Consider the following 16,234-nt stretch of genomic DNA (forward strand, 5'->3'; position numbering starts at 1 on the left):
TTCCATGGATACGTGCTTCACTTCCAGGACTGTCAATCCACTGTGTACGAAAAAAATCAAATCAATCAATCAATCGTATTTATTGAGCGCTTACTGTGTGCAGAGCACTGGACTAAGCGCTTGGGAAGTACAAGTCGGCAACATCTAGAGACGGTCCCTAACAGCAGGCTCACAGGCTAGAAGGGGGAGACAGACAACAAAACATATAAACCAAATAAAAGAAATAGAATGAATATGTCCAAGGAAAATAAATATTTGAGAGGCAGCGTGGCTAAGTGTCTTTTAGACTGTGAGCCCACTGTTGGGTAGGGACTGTCTCTATACGTTGCCAATTTGTGCTTCCCAAGCGCTTAGTACAGTGCTCTGCACATAGTAAGCGCTCAATAAATACGATTGATTGATCGGTGGCAAGAGCCCAGTCTAATCCCGACTCCTCTACTTTGCTGTGTGACCTTGGGCAAGCCGCTTCACTTCTCTGGGCCTCAGTGACCAAAAAAATAAAGCAACGCTTTGGGTATTTAAAGAGTCACCGAAGCGCTGCACCCTGGCAGGGAGCCATCAGCGATAGGGTGTGTCTTCTTTTGAAGAGAAGTTTTAATAAGATTATATTATTCGGGGACAAAATATAATACTGCATTGACTGCCGCAAGTATCAAATGTTATAAGCGCTTAGTACAGTGCTCTGCACACAGGAAGTGCTCAATAAAGAGTCACCAAAGCGCTGCACCCTGGCAGGGAGCGATCAGTGATAGGGTGTCTCTTCTTTTGAAGAGAAGTTTTAATAAGATTACATTATTCGGGGACAAAATATAATCCTGCCTTGACTGCTGCAAGTATCAAACGTTATAAGCGCTTAGTACAGTGCTCTGCACACAGGAAGCGCTCAATAAAGAGTCACCAAAGCGCTGCACCCTGGCAGGTAGCGATCAGCGATAGCTTTTAGACTGTGAGCCCACTGTTGGGTAGGGACTGTCTCTATATGTTGCCAATTTGTACTTCCCAAGCGCTTAGTACAGTGCTCTGCACATAGTAAGTGCTCAATAAATACGATTGATGATGATGATGATGATGATTATAAGCGCTTAGCACAGTGCTCTGCACACAGGAAGCGCTCAATAAAGAGACACCAAAGCGTTGCACCCTGGCAGGGAGCGATCAGCGATAGGGTGTCTCTTCTTTTGAAGAGAAGTTTTAATAAGATTACATTATTTGGGGACAAAATATAATCCTGCCTTGACTGCCGCAAGTATCAAACGTTATAAGCGCTTAGTACAGTGCTCTGCACACAGTAAGCACTCAATAAATATGATTGATTGACTGTTTTAGACCGTGAGCCCACTGTTGGGTAGGGACTGTCTCTGTATGTTGCCAACTTGTACTTCCCAAGCGCTTAGTACAGTGCTCTGCACACAGTAAGCGCTCAATAAATACGATTGATTGATTGATTGATTAATAACAGAGCCAAGGATGATTTTTATAAGCGCACGCTGATTCAAACATTTAGCTGACTCACATATTGCACTGAACTATTTTTGGAGACAATGCCCAGTTACTGCCATTAAACAATTAGATTCTACAGACTCATTGAGCCCCGCTGGGAGAAGCAGGGTGGCTCAGTGGAAAGAGCCCGGGCTTTGGAGTCAGAGGTCATGGGTTCAAATCCGGACTCCGCCAATTGTCAGCTGTGTGACTTGGGGCGAGTCACTTCACTTCTGTGGGCCTCAGTTCCCTCATCTGTAAAATGGGGATTAAGACTGTGAGCCCCCCGTGGGACAACTTGATCACCTTGTAACCTCCCCAGCGCTTAGAACAGTGCCCTGCACATAGTAAGCGCTTAATAAATGCCATCATCATCATTATTATTATTATTATTATTATTTGGAGTCAGAGTTCACGGGTTCAAATCCCGACTCTGCCAATTGTCAGCTGTGTGACTTGGGGCGAGTCACTTCACTTCTGTGGGCCTCAGTTCCCTCATCTGTCAAATGGGGATGAAGACTGTGAGCCCCCGTGGGACAACTTGATCACCTTGTAATCTCCCCAGCGCTTAGAACAGTGCTTTGCACATAGTAAGTGCTTAATAAATGCCATTATTATTATTATTATTATTATTATTTGGAGTCAGAGTTCACGGGTTCAAATTCCGACTCCGCCAATTGTCAGCTGTGTGACTTGGGGCGAGTCACTTCACTTCTGTGGGCCTCAGTTCCCTCATCTGTAAAATGGGGATTAAGACTGTGAGCCCCACATGGGACAACCTGATTACCTTGTAACCTCCCCAGCGCTTAGAAGTGTTCTGCACACAATAAGCGCTTAATAAATGCCATCATTATTATTATTATTACTATTATTATTATATTTCAGCAAACAGTTAAGCTATCAGCATTTGCCAAGCACCAAAACCCTGTGGACTAAAGCATATAGCATAATTTGAAGACCACACTGCTGATGGTGAGATTATATCTCCGAGTATGCATGTCATTGAAGAGGAAGATAACTCCAAGACCAAGAACGTCTTTTAAAACGTCATTACTTAAAAAAAAATCATATTTTCGATAGTTACTAATTAATGAAAACATTCTGTTTCAGCCGCCCCCCCTTCTAGACCGTCCCCCTTCTAGACTGTGAGCTTGTTGTTGGGTAGGGACCGATATGTTGCCAACTTGTACTTCCCAAGCGCTTAGTACAGTGCTCTGCACACAGTAAAGCGCTCAATAAATAAGATTGAATGAATGAATGAATGAAAGTAGTGGCAGTGGGTGGATGTAACTCACTCACAGGGCCTCAGTTCCCTCATCTGGAAAATGGGGGTGAAGACTGGGAGCCCCCCGTGGGACAACCCGATCACCTTGTGACCTCCCCAGTGCTTAGAACGGTGCTTTGCACATAGTAAGCGCTTAATAAAATGCCATTATTATTATTATTATTATTATTAGAAAGGGGAGATGGACAACAAAGCAAAACATGGAGACAGGTGAGGGATTGTGTGTTTGCCCTGGGCCTCAGTTCCCTCTTCTGGAAAATGGGGATGAAGACTGGGAGCCCCCCGTGGGACAACCCAATCACCTTGTAACCTCCCCCAGCGCTTAGAACAGTGCTTTGCACATAGTAAGCGCTTAATAAATGCCATTATTATTATTATATTCTCTGTTAACAGCCACAAAGACGCAGGAGTCCCAAAACAGGTGCTGAACTTCCGCATAACTATTAACAGCTCCCAGCAGAAAAGATACAGTGCTCTGCACACAGTAAGCGCTCAATAAATACGATTGATGATGATGACATCTTAGTATTTTTTTTTTTAAATCCAGACACTTGAGAAGGAAGGAAATTAAAGTTTCAGTAAACATCATGGAACTTAATGGGCCTGGGCGTCAGAAGGTCATGAATTCTAATCCCGGCTCCGCCACTTGTCTGCTGTGTGGCCTTGGGTAGGTCATTTCGCTTCTCCTGCCTCGGTTACCATCATCATCATCAATCGCATTTATTGAGCGCTTACTCTGTGCAGAGCACTGTACTAAGCGCTTGGGAGGTACAAATTGGCAACATATAGAAACAGTCCCTACCCAACAGCGGGCTCACAGTCTAAAAGGGGGAGACAGAGAACAAAACCAAACATACTAACAAAATAAAATAAATACTTTATCTCTACTGTAAAATAGGGATTACGATTGTGAGCCCCACGCGGGACAGGGACCGTGCCCAACCCAATCTGCTTGGATCCACCCCACCACTTAGTACAGTGCCTGGCACATAGTAGGTGCTTAACAAATACCACAATTATTATTATTATTATTACCGCGCTTTCAGATCATCATCACCATCATCAATCGTATTTATTGAGCGCTTACTATGTGCAGAGCACTGTACTGAGCGCTTGGGAAGTACAAATTGGCAACATATAGAGACGGTCCCTACCCAACAGTGGGCTCACAGTGATAAGAGTCCACAAAATGCAGACTCTCCTTCCAAGGCAAAATATTCAGAATGATAAAGTAAGCAGAACGGGACTTACCAACAAATTCAAAAAACGGTTGTCATAAAAGTGTGAGGGCTTAATGATGAACATTCTTTTACCATGGCCGCCGCTATGACGTACTGGAGCTGGAAATATTAAAAACAGCCTGCTACGTCATCTGCAAAATACGTGAGCAATCAATCAATCGTATTTATTGAGCGCTTACTGTGTGCAGAGCACTGTACTGAGCGCTTGGGAAGTACAAGATGGCAACATATAGAGACAGTCCCTACGCAACAGTGGGCTTACAGTCTAAAAGCAATGAGACCAGGAGTATCTGGGGGCAAAAAAAAAATCAAACCACATAATCACGGATCATTTCGGTGTCTACAGGTCTTGGTAGGTGAAATTAGTTTGGGTTACAGGTGACGCAGTAAAGTTGAGGTCCCGAAGGCCTCCAATATTGCCAGTCACTTTAAACACACCGATGTGCCTGTTCTTCCTTTCTGTTGCATGTTTAATCTTGGATTCAGGAAAGTCGAACACAGATATTTTTCACTCCGCCGCCACTCAAATATTTCTGGAATCGAGCGGCTTCCCGTCTTGGGGGCAGAAGGCCGTGACCGCCCTTCCCGAGAGGCAGTGTGGTGTGGTGGAAAGATCTGGCCGAAAGACCTGAATTCTAGTCCCGGTTCTGCCGGTGGCTTGCTGAGTGACCTTGAACATGTCACTTAACCTCTGAGGGCCTGTTTCCTCATCTGTAACTGGGCTTACAGGCATTCTGGGCCTCAGTTCCCTCATCTGTAAAAATGGGGATTAAGACCGTGAGCCCCCGTGGGACAACCTGATCACCCTGTAACAGTGCTTTGCACATAGTAAGTGCTTAATAAATCCCATAATTATTATTATTATAAGCGCTTAACAAGTACCATTATTATTAGTAGTAGTAAGTGCTTAACAAGTACCACTATTATTAGTAGTAAGCGCTTAACGAGTACCATTATTATTAGTAGTAGTAAGTGCTTAAAAAGTACCATTATTAGTAGCAGTAGTAAGCACTTAACAAGTACCATTATTATTAGTAGTAGCAAGCGCTTAACACGTACCACTATTATTAGTAGTAAGCGCTTAACGAGTACCATTATTATTAGTAGTAGTAAGTGCTTAACAAGTACCATTATTAGTAGCAGTAGTAAGCACTTAACAAGTACCATTATTATTAGTAGTAGTAAGCGCTTAACAAGTACCATTATTATTAGTAGTAAGCACTTAACAAGTACCATTATTACTAGTAGTAGTAAGTGCTTAACAAGTACCATTATTAGTAGTAGCAGTAAGCGCTTAACAAGTACTATTAGTAGTAGCAGGAAGCGCTTAACAAGTACCATTATTATTATTAGCAGTAAGCGCTTAAGTACCATTATTATTAGTAGCAAGCGCTTAACAAGTACCATTATTAGTAGTAGTAAGCACTTAACAAGTACCATTATTATTAGTAGTAAGCACTTAACAAGTACCACTATTATTAGTAGTAAGTGCTTAATGAGCACCATTATTAGTAGTCAGCACTTAACAAGTACCACTATTATTAGTAGTAAGTGCTTAACAAGTACCATTATTAGTAGCAGTAGTAAGCACTTAACAAGTACCATTATTATTAGTAGTAGCAAGCGCTTAACAAGTACCACTATTATTAGTAGTAAGCGCTTAACGAGTACCATTATTATTAGTTGTAGTAAGCACTTAACAAGTACCATTATTACTAGTAGTAGTAAGTGCTGAACAAGTACCATTATTAGTAGTAGCAGTAAGCGCTTAACAAGTACTATTATCAGTAGCAGTAAGCGCTTAACAAGTACCATTATTATTATTATTAGTAAGCACTTAAGTACCATTATTAGTAGTAGTAAGCGCTTAACAAGTACCATTATTAGTAGTAGTAAGCACTTAACAAGTACCATTATTATTAGTAGTAAGCACTTAACAAGTACCACTATTGTTAGTAGTAAGTGCTTAACGAGCACCATTAGCAGTAAGCACTTAACAAGTACCACTATTATTAGTAGTAAGTGCTTAACGAGTACCATTATTAGTAGTAAGCACGTAACAAGTACCACTATTATTAGTAGTAAGTGCTTAACGAGTACCATTATTAGTAGTAAGCACTTAACAAGTACCACTATTATTAGTAGTAAGTGCTTAACGAGTACCATTATTAGTAGTAAGCACGTAACAAGTACCATTATTAGTAGTAGTAGTAAGTACCATTATTAGTAATAATAATAATAATAATGATGGCATTTATTAAGTGCTTACTATGTGCAGAGCACTGTTCTAAGCACTGGGGAGGATACAGGGTGATCAGGTTGTCCCACGGAGGGCTCACAGTCTTAAACCCCACTTTACAGATGAGGTGTAGTAAGCACTTAACAAGTACCACTATTAGTAGTAGTAATAAGCACTTAACAAGTACCATTATTAGTAGTAGTAGTAAGTGCTTAACAAGCACCATTATTATTAGTAGTAAGCGCTTAACAAGTACCATTATTATTAGTAGTAGTAGTAAGTGCTTAACAAGTACCATTATTAGTAGTAAGTGCTTAACAAGTACCACTATTATTAGTAGTAAGTGCTTAACAAGTACCATTACTATTATTAGTAGTAAGCGCTTAACAAGTACCATTATTAGCAGTAGTAGTAAGTGCTTAACAAGTACAATTATTATTAGTAGTAGTAAAACATATTGTTAATATGTTTTGTTGCCTGTCTCCCCCTTCTAGACTGTGAGCCCACTGTTGGGTAGGGACCGTCTCTATATGTTGCCAACTTGTGCTTCCCAGGCGCTTAGTACAGTGCTCTGCACACAGTAAGCGCTCCATAAATACGATTGAATGAATGAATGTAGTCTGTCTCCCCCTTCTAGACTGTGAGCCCACTGCTGTGGAGGGGCCGTCTCTAGATGCCAACAAATTGTCCTTCCCAAGCGCTTAGTCCAGTGCTCTGCACACAGTAAGCGCTCAATAAATACGACTGCATGAATGAATGTACAAACATATATACATACATCCTCCCCAGCGCTTAGAACAGTGCTTTGCACCGATGAAAAGCCAACCCGTTTTAGCCCACTGTTGGGTAGGGACTGTCTCTATATGTTGCCAACTTGTACTTCCCAAGCGCTTAGTACAGTGCTCTGCACACAGTAAGCGCTCAATAAATACGACTGATGATGATGAACCTGGAAACCCTCAGCAAGGTGGCCAGTCGCCCGCATTGGTAGGCCAACCGCCCGGTCTCCATTTATTGAGCGCTTACTGTGTGCGGAGCACTGTACTAAGCGCTTGGGTGGGGACTGGTCCTCAATCCCCACCCCCACCCCGAAAGGCTGGTGTTAATCAATCAATCAATCGTATTGATTGAGCGCTTACTGTGTGCACAGCACTGTACTAAGTACAAGTTGGCAACATCTAGAGCCGGTCCCTACCCAACAGTGGGCTCACAGGCTAGAAGGGGGAGACAAATAAATAATAATAATAATAATAATGGCATTTATTAAGCGCTTACTATGTGCCAAGCACTGTTCTAAGCGCTGGGGAGGTTACAAGGTGATCAGGTTGTCCCACGGCGGGGGCTCAAAGTCAATCCCCATTTTACAGATCAAACTTTACGTTTGAGAAGCAGCGTGGCTCAGTGGAAAAAGCACGGGCTTTGGAGTCAGAGGTCATGGGTTCAAATCCCTGCTCCACCACTCGTCAGCTGTGTGACTTTGGGCAAGTCACTTCACTTCTCTGGGCCTCAGTTCCCTCATCTGTAAAATGGGGATGAAGACTGTGAGCCCCCCGGGGGACAACCTGATCACCTTGTAAATTCCCCAGTGCTTAGAACAGTGCTCTGCACATAGTAAATGCTTAATAAATGCCATTATTATTAATCCCCATTTTCCAGATGAGGGAACCGAGGCCCAGAGAAGTGAAGTGACTTGCCCAAAGTCACCCTGCTGACACCTGGCAGGGCCAGGATTTGAACCCATGACCTCTGACTCCAAAGCCCGGGCTCTTTCCACTGAGCCACGGCGGGCTGTGACAAATGACACATCAAATGACCAAACCAAAGATATTAACAAGATAAAATAAATCGAATAAGCGTACATAGTGCCGGCAGCCGGCTGTCTAGGCCCCGGTGAGGCCTAGAAATGTCAGTTTCTAAATACGATTGAATGAATGAGGGACTGTCTCTATAGGTTGCCAACAAGCGCTTAGTCCAGTGCTCTGCACACAGGAAGCGCTCAATAAATATGACTGAATGAATGAGGGACTGTCTCTTTAGGTTGCCAACAAGCGCTTAGTCCAGTGCTCTGCACACAGGAAGCGCTCAATAAATACGACTGAATGAATGAGGGACTGTCTCTATAGGTTGCCAACAAGCGCTTAGTCCAGTGCTCTGCACACAGGAAGCGCTCAATAAATACGACTGAATGAATGAGGGACTGTCTCTTTAGGTTGCCAACAAGCGCTTAGTCCAGTGCTCTGCACACAGGAAGCGCTCAATAAATACGACTGAATGAATGAGGGACTGTCTCTATAGGTTGCCAACAAGTGCTCAGTCCAGTGCTCTGCACACAGGAAGCGCTCAATAAATACGACTGAATGAATGAGGGACTGTCTCTTTAGGTTGCCAACAAGCGCTTAGTCCAGTGCTCTGCACACAGGAAGCGCTCAATAAATACGACTGAATGAATGAGGGACTGTCTCTATAGGTTGCCAACAAGTGCTCAGTCCAGTGCTCTGCACACAGGAAGTGCTCAATAAATACGACTGAATGAATGAGGGACTGTCTCTATAGGTTGCCAACAAGCGCTCAGTCCAGTGCTCTGCACACAGGAAGCGCTCAATAAATACGACTGAATGAATGAGGGACTGTCTCTATAGGTTACCAGCAAGCGCTCAGTCCAGTGCTCTGCACACAAGAAGCGCTCAATAAATACGACTGAATGAATGAGGGACTGTCTATATGTTGCCAACAAACAAGCGCTTAGTCCAGTGCTCTGCACACAGGAAGCGCTCAATAAATACGACTGAATGAATGAGGGACTGTCTCTATAGGTTGCCAACAAGCGCTCAGTCCAGTGCTCTGCACACAGGAAGCGCTCAATAAATACAACTGAATGAATGAGGGACTGTCTCTATAGGCTGCCAACAAGCGCTTAGTCTAGTGCTCTGCACACAGGAAGCGCTCAGTAAATACGACTGAATGAATGAGGGACTGTCTCTATAGGTTACCAGCAAGCGCTCAGTCCAGTGCTCTGCACACAGGAAGCGCTCAATAAATACAAAGTGACTGGCCCAAAGTCACCCAGCTGACAAGTGGCAGGGCCGGGATTTGAACCCTTGACCTCTGACTCCAAAGCCCGGGCTCTTTCCACTGAGCCACGGCGGGCTGTGACAAACGACACGTCAAATCAATCAATCATATTTATTGAGCGCTTACGATGTGCAGAGCACTGTACTAAGCGCTTGGGAAGTACAAATTGGCAACCTATAGAGACAGTCCCTACCCAACAGTGGGCTCACAGTCTAAAAGGGGGAGACAGAGAACAAAACCAAGCATACTAACAAAATAAAATAAATAGAATAGATATGTACAAGTTAAATAGAGTAATAAATATGTACAAACATATATACAGATATACAGGCGCTGTGGGGAAGGGAAGGAGGTAAGATGGGGGGATGGAGAGGGGGATGAGGGGGAGAGGAAGGAAGGGGCTCAGTCAAATGACCAAAGATATTAACAAGATAAAATAAATCGAATAAGTCTGCATAGCCGGCTGTCGCCTCAGGGCCGCGGCGGAGGCTCCAGTGAGGCCTAGGAATGTCGGTTCTTTGGCCATGGCGGGGCTCCGGGCGGGCAAGGTCACCGGGGTCCCCGGCCCCCGCCGCCCCCCGGGGGTCCCGCCACCTACCCACCGACCCCGGGGAGGGGGGCCGCCGCCGCCACCGCCGGAGGGGGAGGGGGAGGAGGACGGACCCCCCCAGCCCACGGGCCCACGGGCCCGCTCCCACACAGGCCCGCAGCAACGAGCTCATGGCCGCCATGACGACGACCACGACGACCCCATCGCCCACTGCGCCTGCGCCCGCCCCCGGACGCCATGTTGGGCCCGCCCCCGGCCGCCATATATGTGTATATATGTACACTATATATGTGTGTATATATACATATATACTGTATACATGCTGCATATATAGTATATGTATGTATACTGTGTATATATACTGTATATATACAGTATACATATACTGTGTATACGTGTATTATTATATGTAATATATGTTATAATATATAATAATATATATAGTATATATATACTGTATATACATATATTATTATATATAATATATTGTAATATATAATATAAAATAATAATATATAATATATAATATAAATAATATAATATATAGCATATATAATATAATATATAATATAATATATAATGCATTATAATATATTATATATCATACATATATTACATAGAATATATAATATTATATATTACGTGTATTATATAATATATAATATTATCGTATATAATGTATATGCACATATATATATATAATATATGTGTGTTATATGTTATATATTATATATATTATGTACATATACTGTATGTGTGTATATATATACCTGCATATATGCAAATATATTTGTACATATTTATTACTCTATTTATTTATTTATTTTACTTGTACCTATCTATTCTATTTATTTCATTTTGTTAGTATGTTTGGTTTTGTTCGCTGTCTCCCCCCTTTTAGACTGTGAGCCCGCTGCTGGGTAGGGACTGTCTCTGTAGGTTGCCAATTTGTACTTCCCAAGCGCTTAGTACATAGTAAGCGCTCAATAAATACGATTGATGATGATGATTGATGATTATTGATGATTATTGATGATGATGATGATGATGATGATGATGATGATGATGATGATGATGATGGTGGGCCCGCCCCCGGACCCGCCCCCTGGCGCCACATTGGGCCCGCCCCCGGCCGCCATATTGGTGGGCCCGCCCCCGGACGCCATATTGGTGGGCCCGCCCCACAGCCGGGACGGAAGTGACGTAGGGAGCCCCCCTACACAAACGAGGAGCCCGCCCCCGGCCACCATACTAGGCCCGCCCCCGGCCGCCATATTGGTGGGCCCGCCCCCCACACCCGGGCCGGAAGTGACGTAGGGAATCCCCTCTCCACACACACGAGGAGCCCGCCCCCGGCCACCATACTAGGCCCGCCCCCGGCCGCCATACTGGGCCCGCCCCCGGACGCCATATTGGTGGGCCCGCCCCACAGCCGGGACGGTAGTGACGTAGGGAATCCCCTCTCCACACACACGAGGAGCCCGCCCCCCGGCCGCCATATTGGTGGGCCCGCCCCACAGCCGGGACGGAAGTGACGTAGGGAATCCCCTCTCCACACACACGAAGAGCCCGCCTCGGAAAGATTAATAATAATAATAATAATAATAATAATAATAATAATGGCATTTATTAACAGCTTACTATGTGCAAAGCACTGTTCTAAGCGCTAATAACAATCATAATGATGATGGCATTTATTAAGTGCTTACTATCTGCCAAAAACTGTTCTAAGCGCTGAGGGGGTTGCAAGGTGATCATTGTCCCACGTGGGGCTCACAATCTTAATCCCCATTTTACAGATGAGGGAATTGAGGCCCAATCAATCAATCAATCAGTCGTATTTATTGAGCGCTTACTGTGTGCAGAGCACTGTACTAAGCGCTTGGGAATTACAAGTTGGCAACATATAGAGACGGTCCCTACCCAACAGTGGGCTCACAGTCTAGAAGGGGGAGACAGAGAACAAAACCAAACATACTAACAAAATAAAATAAATAGAATGGATATGTACAAGTAAAATAAATAAATAAATAGAGTAATCAATCAATCGTATTTAATTGAGCGCTTACTGTGTGCAGAGCACTGTACTAAGCACTTGGGAAGTACAAGCTGGCAACATATAGAGACGGTCCCTACCCAACAACAGGCTCACAGTCTAAAAGGAGAAGACAGAACAAAACCAAACATACTAACAAAATAAAATAAATAGAATAGATATGTACAAGTAAAATAAATAGAGTAATCAATCAATCAATCGTATTTTTTGAGCACTATACTAAGCGCTTGGGAAGTCCAACTTGGCAACATATAGAGACAGTCCCTACCCAACAGTGGGCTCACAGTCTAGAAGGGGAAGACAGAGAACAAAACCAAACATACTAACAAAATAAAATAAATAGAATAGATGTGTACAAGTAAACTAAATAAATAGAGTAATAAATATGTACAAACATATATACATATATACAGGTGCTGTGGGGAAGGGAAGGAGGTAAGATGGGGGAAGGTGGGGGGGAAGATTATTATTAATAATAATAATGATGATGATGATGGCATTTATTAAGCACTTACTATGTGCAAAGCACTGCTCTAAGCGCTGGGGAGGTTACAAGGTGATCAGGTTGTCCCACGTGGGGCTCACAATCTTAATCCCCATTTTACAGATGAGGGAACTGAGACCCAGAGAAGTGAAGTGACAGGCCCAGGGTCACACAGCTGACAATTGGTGGAGCTGGGGTTTGAACCCATGACCTCCGACTCCAAACCCCGGGCTATTTCCATTGAGCCATGCTGCTTACTGTGAGAAACTGTGAGATTGGGCAGACTGTAAGCCCGCTGTTGGGTAGGGACCATCTCTAGATATTGCCAACTTGGACTTTCCAAGCGCTTAGTCCAGTGCTCTGCACACAGGAAGCGCTTAATAAATACAATTGAATGAATGAGGGACTGTCTCTATATGTTGCCAACAAACAAGCACTTAGTCCAGTGCTCTGCACACAGGAAGCGCTCAATAAATGTGATTGAATGAATGAGGGACTGTCTCTATATGTTCCCAACAAACAAGCGCTTAGTCCAGTGCTCTGCACACAGGAAGCGCTTAATAAATACAATTGAATGAATGAGGGATTGTCTCTATATGTTGCCAACAAGCGCTTAGTCCAGTGCTCTGCACACAGTAAAAGCTCAATAAATACGATTGAATGAATGAGAGACTGTATAGGTTGCCAACAAGCGCTTAGTCCAGTGCTCTGCACACAGTAAGCACTCAATAAATACGACTGAATGAATGAGGGCCTGTCTCTATAGGTTGCTAACAAGCACTTAGTCCAGTGCTCTGCACACAGGAAGCGCTCAATAAATACGACTGAATGAATGAGGGACTGTCTCTATAGGTTACCAACAAGCGCTTAGTCCAGTGCTCTGAAGACAGGAAGCCCTTACTAAATGCGATTGAATGAATGAGGGACTGTCTCTATATGTTGCCAACGAACAAGCGCTTAGTGCTCTGCACATAGTAAAAGCTCAATAAATACGATTGAATGAATGAGGGACTGTCTCCATATGTTACCAACAAGCGCTTAGTCCAGTGCTCTGCACACAGTAAAAGCTCAATAAATACAATTGAATGAATGAGGGACTGTCTCTATATGTTACCAACAAGCTCTTAGTCCAGTGCTCTGCACACAGTAAAAGCTCAATAAATACAATTGAATGAATGAGGGACTGTCTCTATATGTTACCAGCAAGCGCTTAGTCCAGTGCTCTGCACACAGGAAGCGCTCAATAAATACGATTGAATGAATGAGGGACTGTATATGTTGCAAACAAACAAGCGCTTAGCCCAGTGCTCTGCACACAGGAAGCGCTCAATAAATATGACTGAATGAATGAGGGACTAACTCTATATGTTACCAATAAGCGGTTAGTCCAGTGCTCTGCACACAGTAAAAGCTCAATAAATACGACTCAATGAATGAGGGACTGACTCTATAGGTTACCAACAAGCGCTTAGTCCAGTGCTCTGCACACAGTAAAAGCTCAATAAATACGACTGAGTGAGGGACTGTATAGGTTGCCAACAAGCGCTTAGTCCAGTGCTCTGCACACAGGAAGCGCTCAATAAATACGATTGAATGAATGAGGGACTGTCTCTATAGGTTGCCAACAAGCGCTCAGTCCAGTGCTCTGCACACAAGAAGCGCCCAATAAATACGATTGAATGAATGAGGGACTGTCTCTATATGTTGCCAACAAGCTTTTAGGCCAGTGCTCTGCACACAGGAAGCGCTCAATAAATGTGATTGAATGAATGAATTCCCTTCAAGGCCCTGCTGAGAGCTCACCTCCTCCAGGAGGCCCTCCCAGACTGAGCCCCTTCCTTCCTCTCCCCCTCGCCCCCCTCTCCATCCCCCCATCTTACCTCCCTCCCTTCCCCACAGCACCTGTATATATGTATATATGTTTGTACATATTTTTTTTACTCTATTTATTTATTTAATTAATTTATTTGTACATATCTATTCTATTTATTTTATTTTGTTAGTATGTTTGGTCTCTGTCTCCCCCTTTTAGACTGTGAGCCCACTGTTGGGTAGGGACTGTCTCTATATGTTGCCAATTTGTACTTCCCAAGCGCTTAGTACAGTGCTCTGCACATAGTAAGCGCTCAATAAATACGATTGATGATGATGATGATGATGATGATGAATGAGGGACTGTCTCTATAGGTTGCCAACAAGCGCTTAGTCCAGTGCTCTGCACACAGGAAGCCCTTAATAAATACGATTGAATGAATGAGGGACTGTATATGTTGCCAACAAGTGCTTAGTCCAGTGCTCTGCCCACAGTAAAAGCTCAATAAATACAATTGAATGAATGAGGGATGTATAGGTTGCCAACAAGCGCTTAGTCCAGTGCTCTGCACACAGGAAGCGCTCAATAAATACGATTGAATGAATGAAATGCCCCCTGACAGAGTCACGTTGTGGCCCTGCCCCCAGCCAGACCGGAAGTGACGTAGGGGCATCTCCCCCACCGAAGGGCCCGCCTCAGGGCAGGGGAGCCAAGATGGAGGCCAAGGGCTTGGCCTACCTCTGTGGGCAACTGGCAGCGGCCCTGCGCGATTTGATTCTGTTTGTTGTTTTCCGTTGAACATTTGAATGAGGCGGGCGATACCCCCTCTTGTCCTTCCCAAGCACTTAGTCCAGTGCCCTGCACACAAGAAGCGCCCAATAAATATGACTGAATGAATGAGGGACTGTCTCTATGTGTTGCCAACAAACAAGCGCTTAGTCCAGTGCTCTGCACACAGGAAGCGCTCAATAAATACGACTGAATGAATGAGGGACTGTCTCTCTATGTTACCAACAAGCTCTTAGTCCAGTGCTCTGCACACAGTAAAAGCTCAATAAATATAATTGAATGAACGAGGGACTGTCTCTATATGTTACCAACAAGCGCTTAGTCCAGTGCTCTGCACACAGGAAGCGCTCAATAAATACAACTGAATGAATGAGGGACTGTCTCTATAGGTTGCCAACAAGCGCTTAGTCTAGTGCTCTCCACACAGGAAGCTCTCAATAAATACGACTGAATGAATGAGGGACTGTCTCTATAGGTTGGCAACAAGCGCTTAGTCCAGTGCTCTGCACACAGGAAGCGCTCAATAAATACGACTGAATGAGGGACTGTCTATAGGTTACCAACAAGCGCTTAGTCCAGTGCTCTGCACACAGGAAGCCCTTAATAAATGCGATTGAATGAATGAGGGACTGCATATGTTGCCAACGAACAAGTGCTTAGTGCTCTGCACACAGTAAAAGCTCAATAAATACAATTGAATGAACGAGGGACTGTCTCTATATGTTGCCAACAAGCACTTAGTCCAGTGCTCTGCACACAGTAAAAGCTCAATAAATACAATTGAATGAAGGAGGGACTGTCTCTATATGTTCCCAACAAGCGCTTAGTCCAGTGTTCTGCACACAGGAAGTGCTCAATAAATACGATTGAATGAATGAGGTACTGTCTCTATAGGTTGCCAACAAGCGCTTAGTCTAGTGCTCTCCACACAGGAAGCTCTCAATAAATACGACTGAATGAATGAGGGACTGTCTCTACAGCTTGGCAACAAGCGCTTAGTCCAGTGCTCTGCACACAGGAAGCACTCGATAAATACGACTGAATGAATGAGGGACTGTCTCTCTATGTTACCAACAAGCTCTTAGTCCAGTGCTCTGCACACAGTAAAAGCTCAATAAATACAATTGAATGAATGAGGGACTGTCTCTATAGGTTGGCAACAAGCACTTAGTCCAGTGTTCTGCACACAGTAAAAGCTCAATAAATACGATTGAATGAATGAGGGA

The 16,234-nt window shown here is 43.9% G+C and overlaps 1 protein-coding gene across 1 annotated transcript in view; it reads right to left on the minus strand.

Moving 5' to 3' along the window:
• NDUFB5 (NADH:ubiquinone oxidoreductase subunit B5) overlaps nucleotides 1-10,062 on the minus strand; it is a 29,558-nt gene extending 19,496 nt beyond the window's left edge. Inside the window, exons 1-2 of the mRNA XM_038743555.1 lie at nucleotides 9,915-10,062; nucleotides 4,016-4,104 (exon numbers count right to left, since the gene is read on the minus strand). Coding sequence (XP_038599483.1) covers nucleotides 4,016-4,104; nucleotides 9,915-10,047 — 222 coding nt within the window. The 5' untranslated portion in view covers nucleotides 10,048-10,062. The remainder of the gene's footprint in view (nucleotides 1-4,015; nucleotides 4,105-9,914) is intronic.
• Between the last annotated feature and the right edge of the window lie 6,172 nt (nucleotides 10,063-16,234).

Source organism: Tachyglossus aculeatus, chromosome 1 (assembly GCF_015852505.1).
Source record: "Tachyglossus aculeatus isolate mTacAcu1 chromosome 1, mTacAcu1.pri, whole genome shotgun sequence".
In the NCBI taxonomy this organism is placed as follows: Eukaryota; Metazoa; Chordata; class Mammalia; order Monotremata; family Tachyglossidae; genus Tachyglossus; species Tachyglossus aculeatus.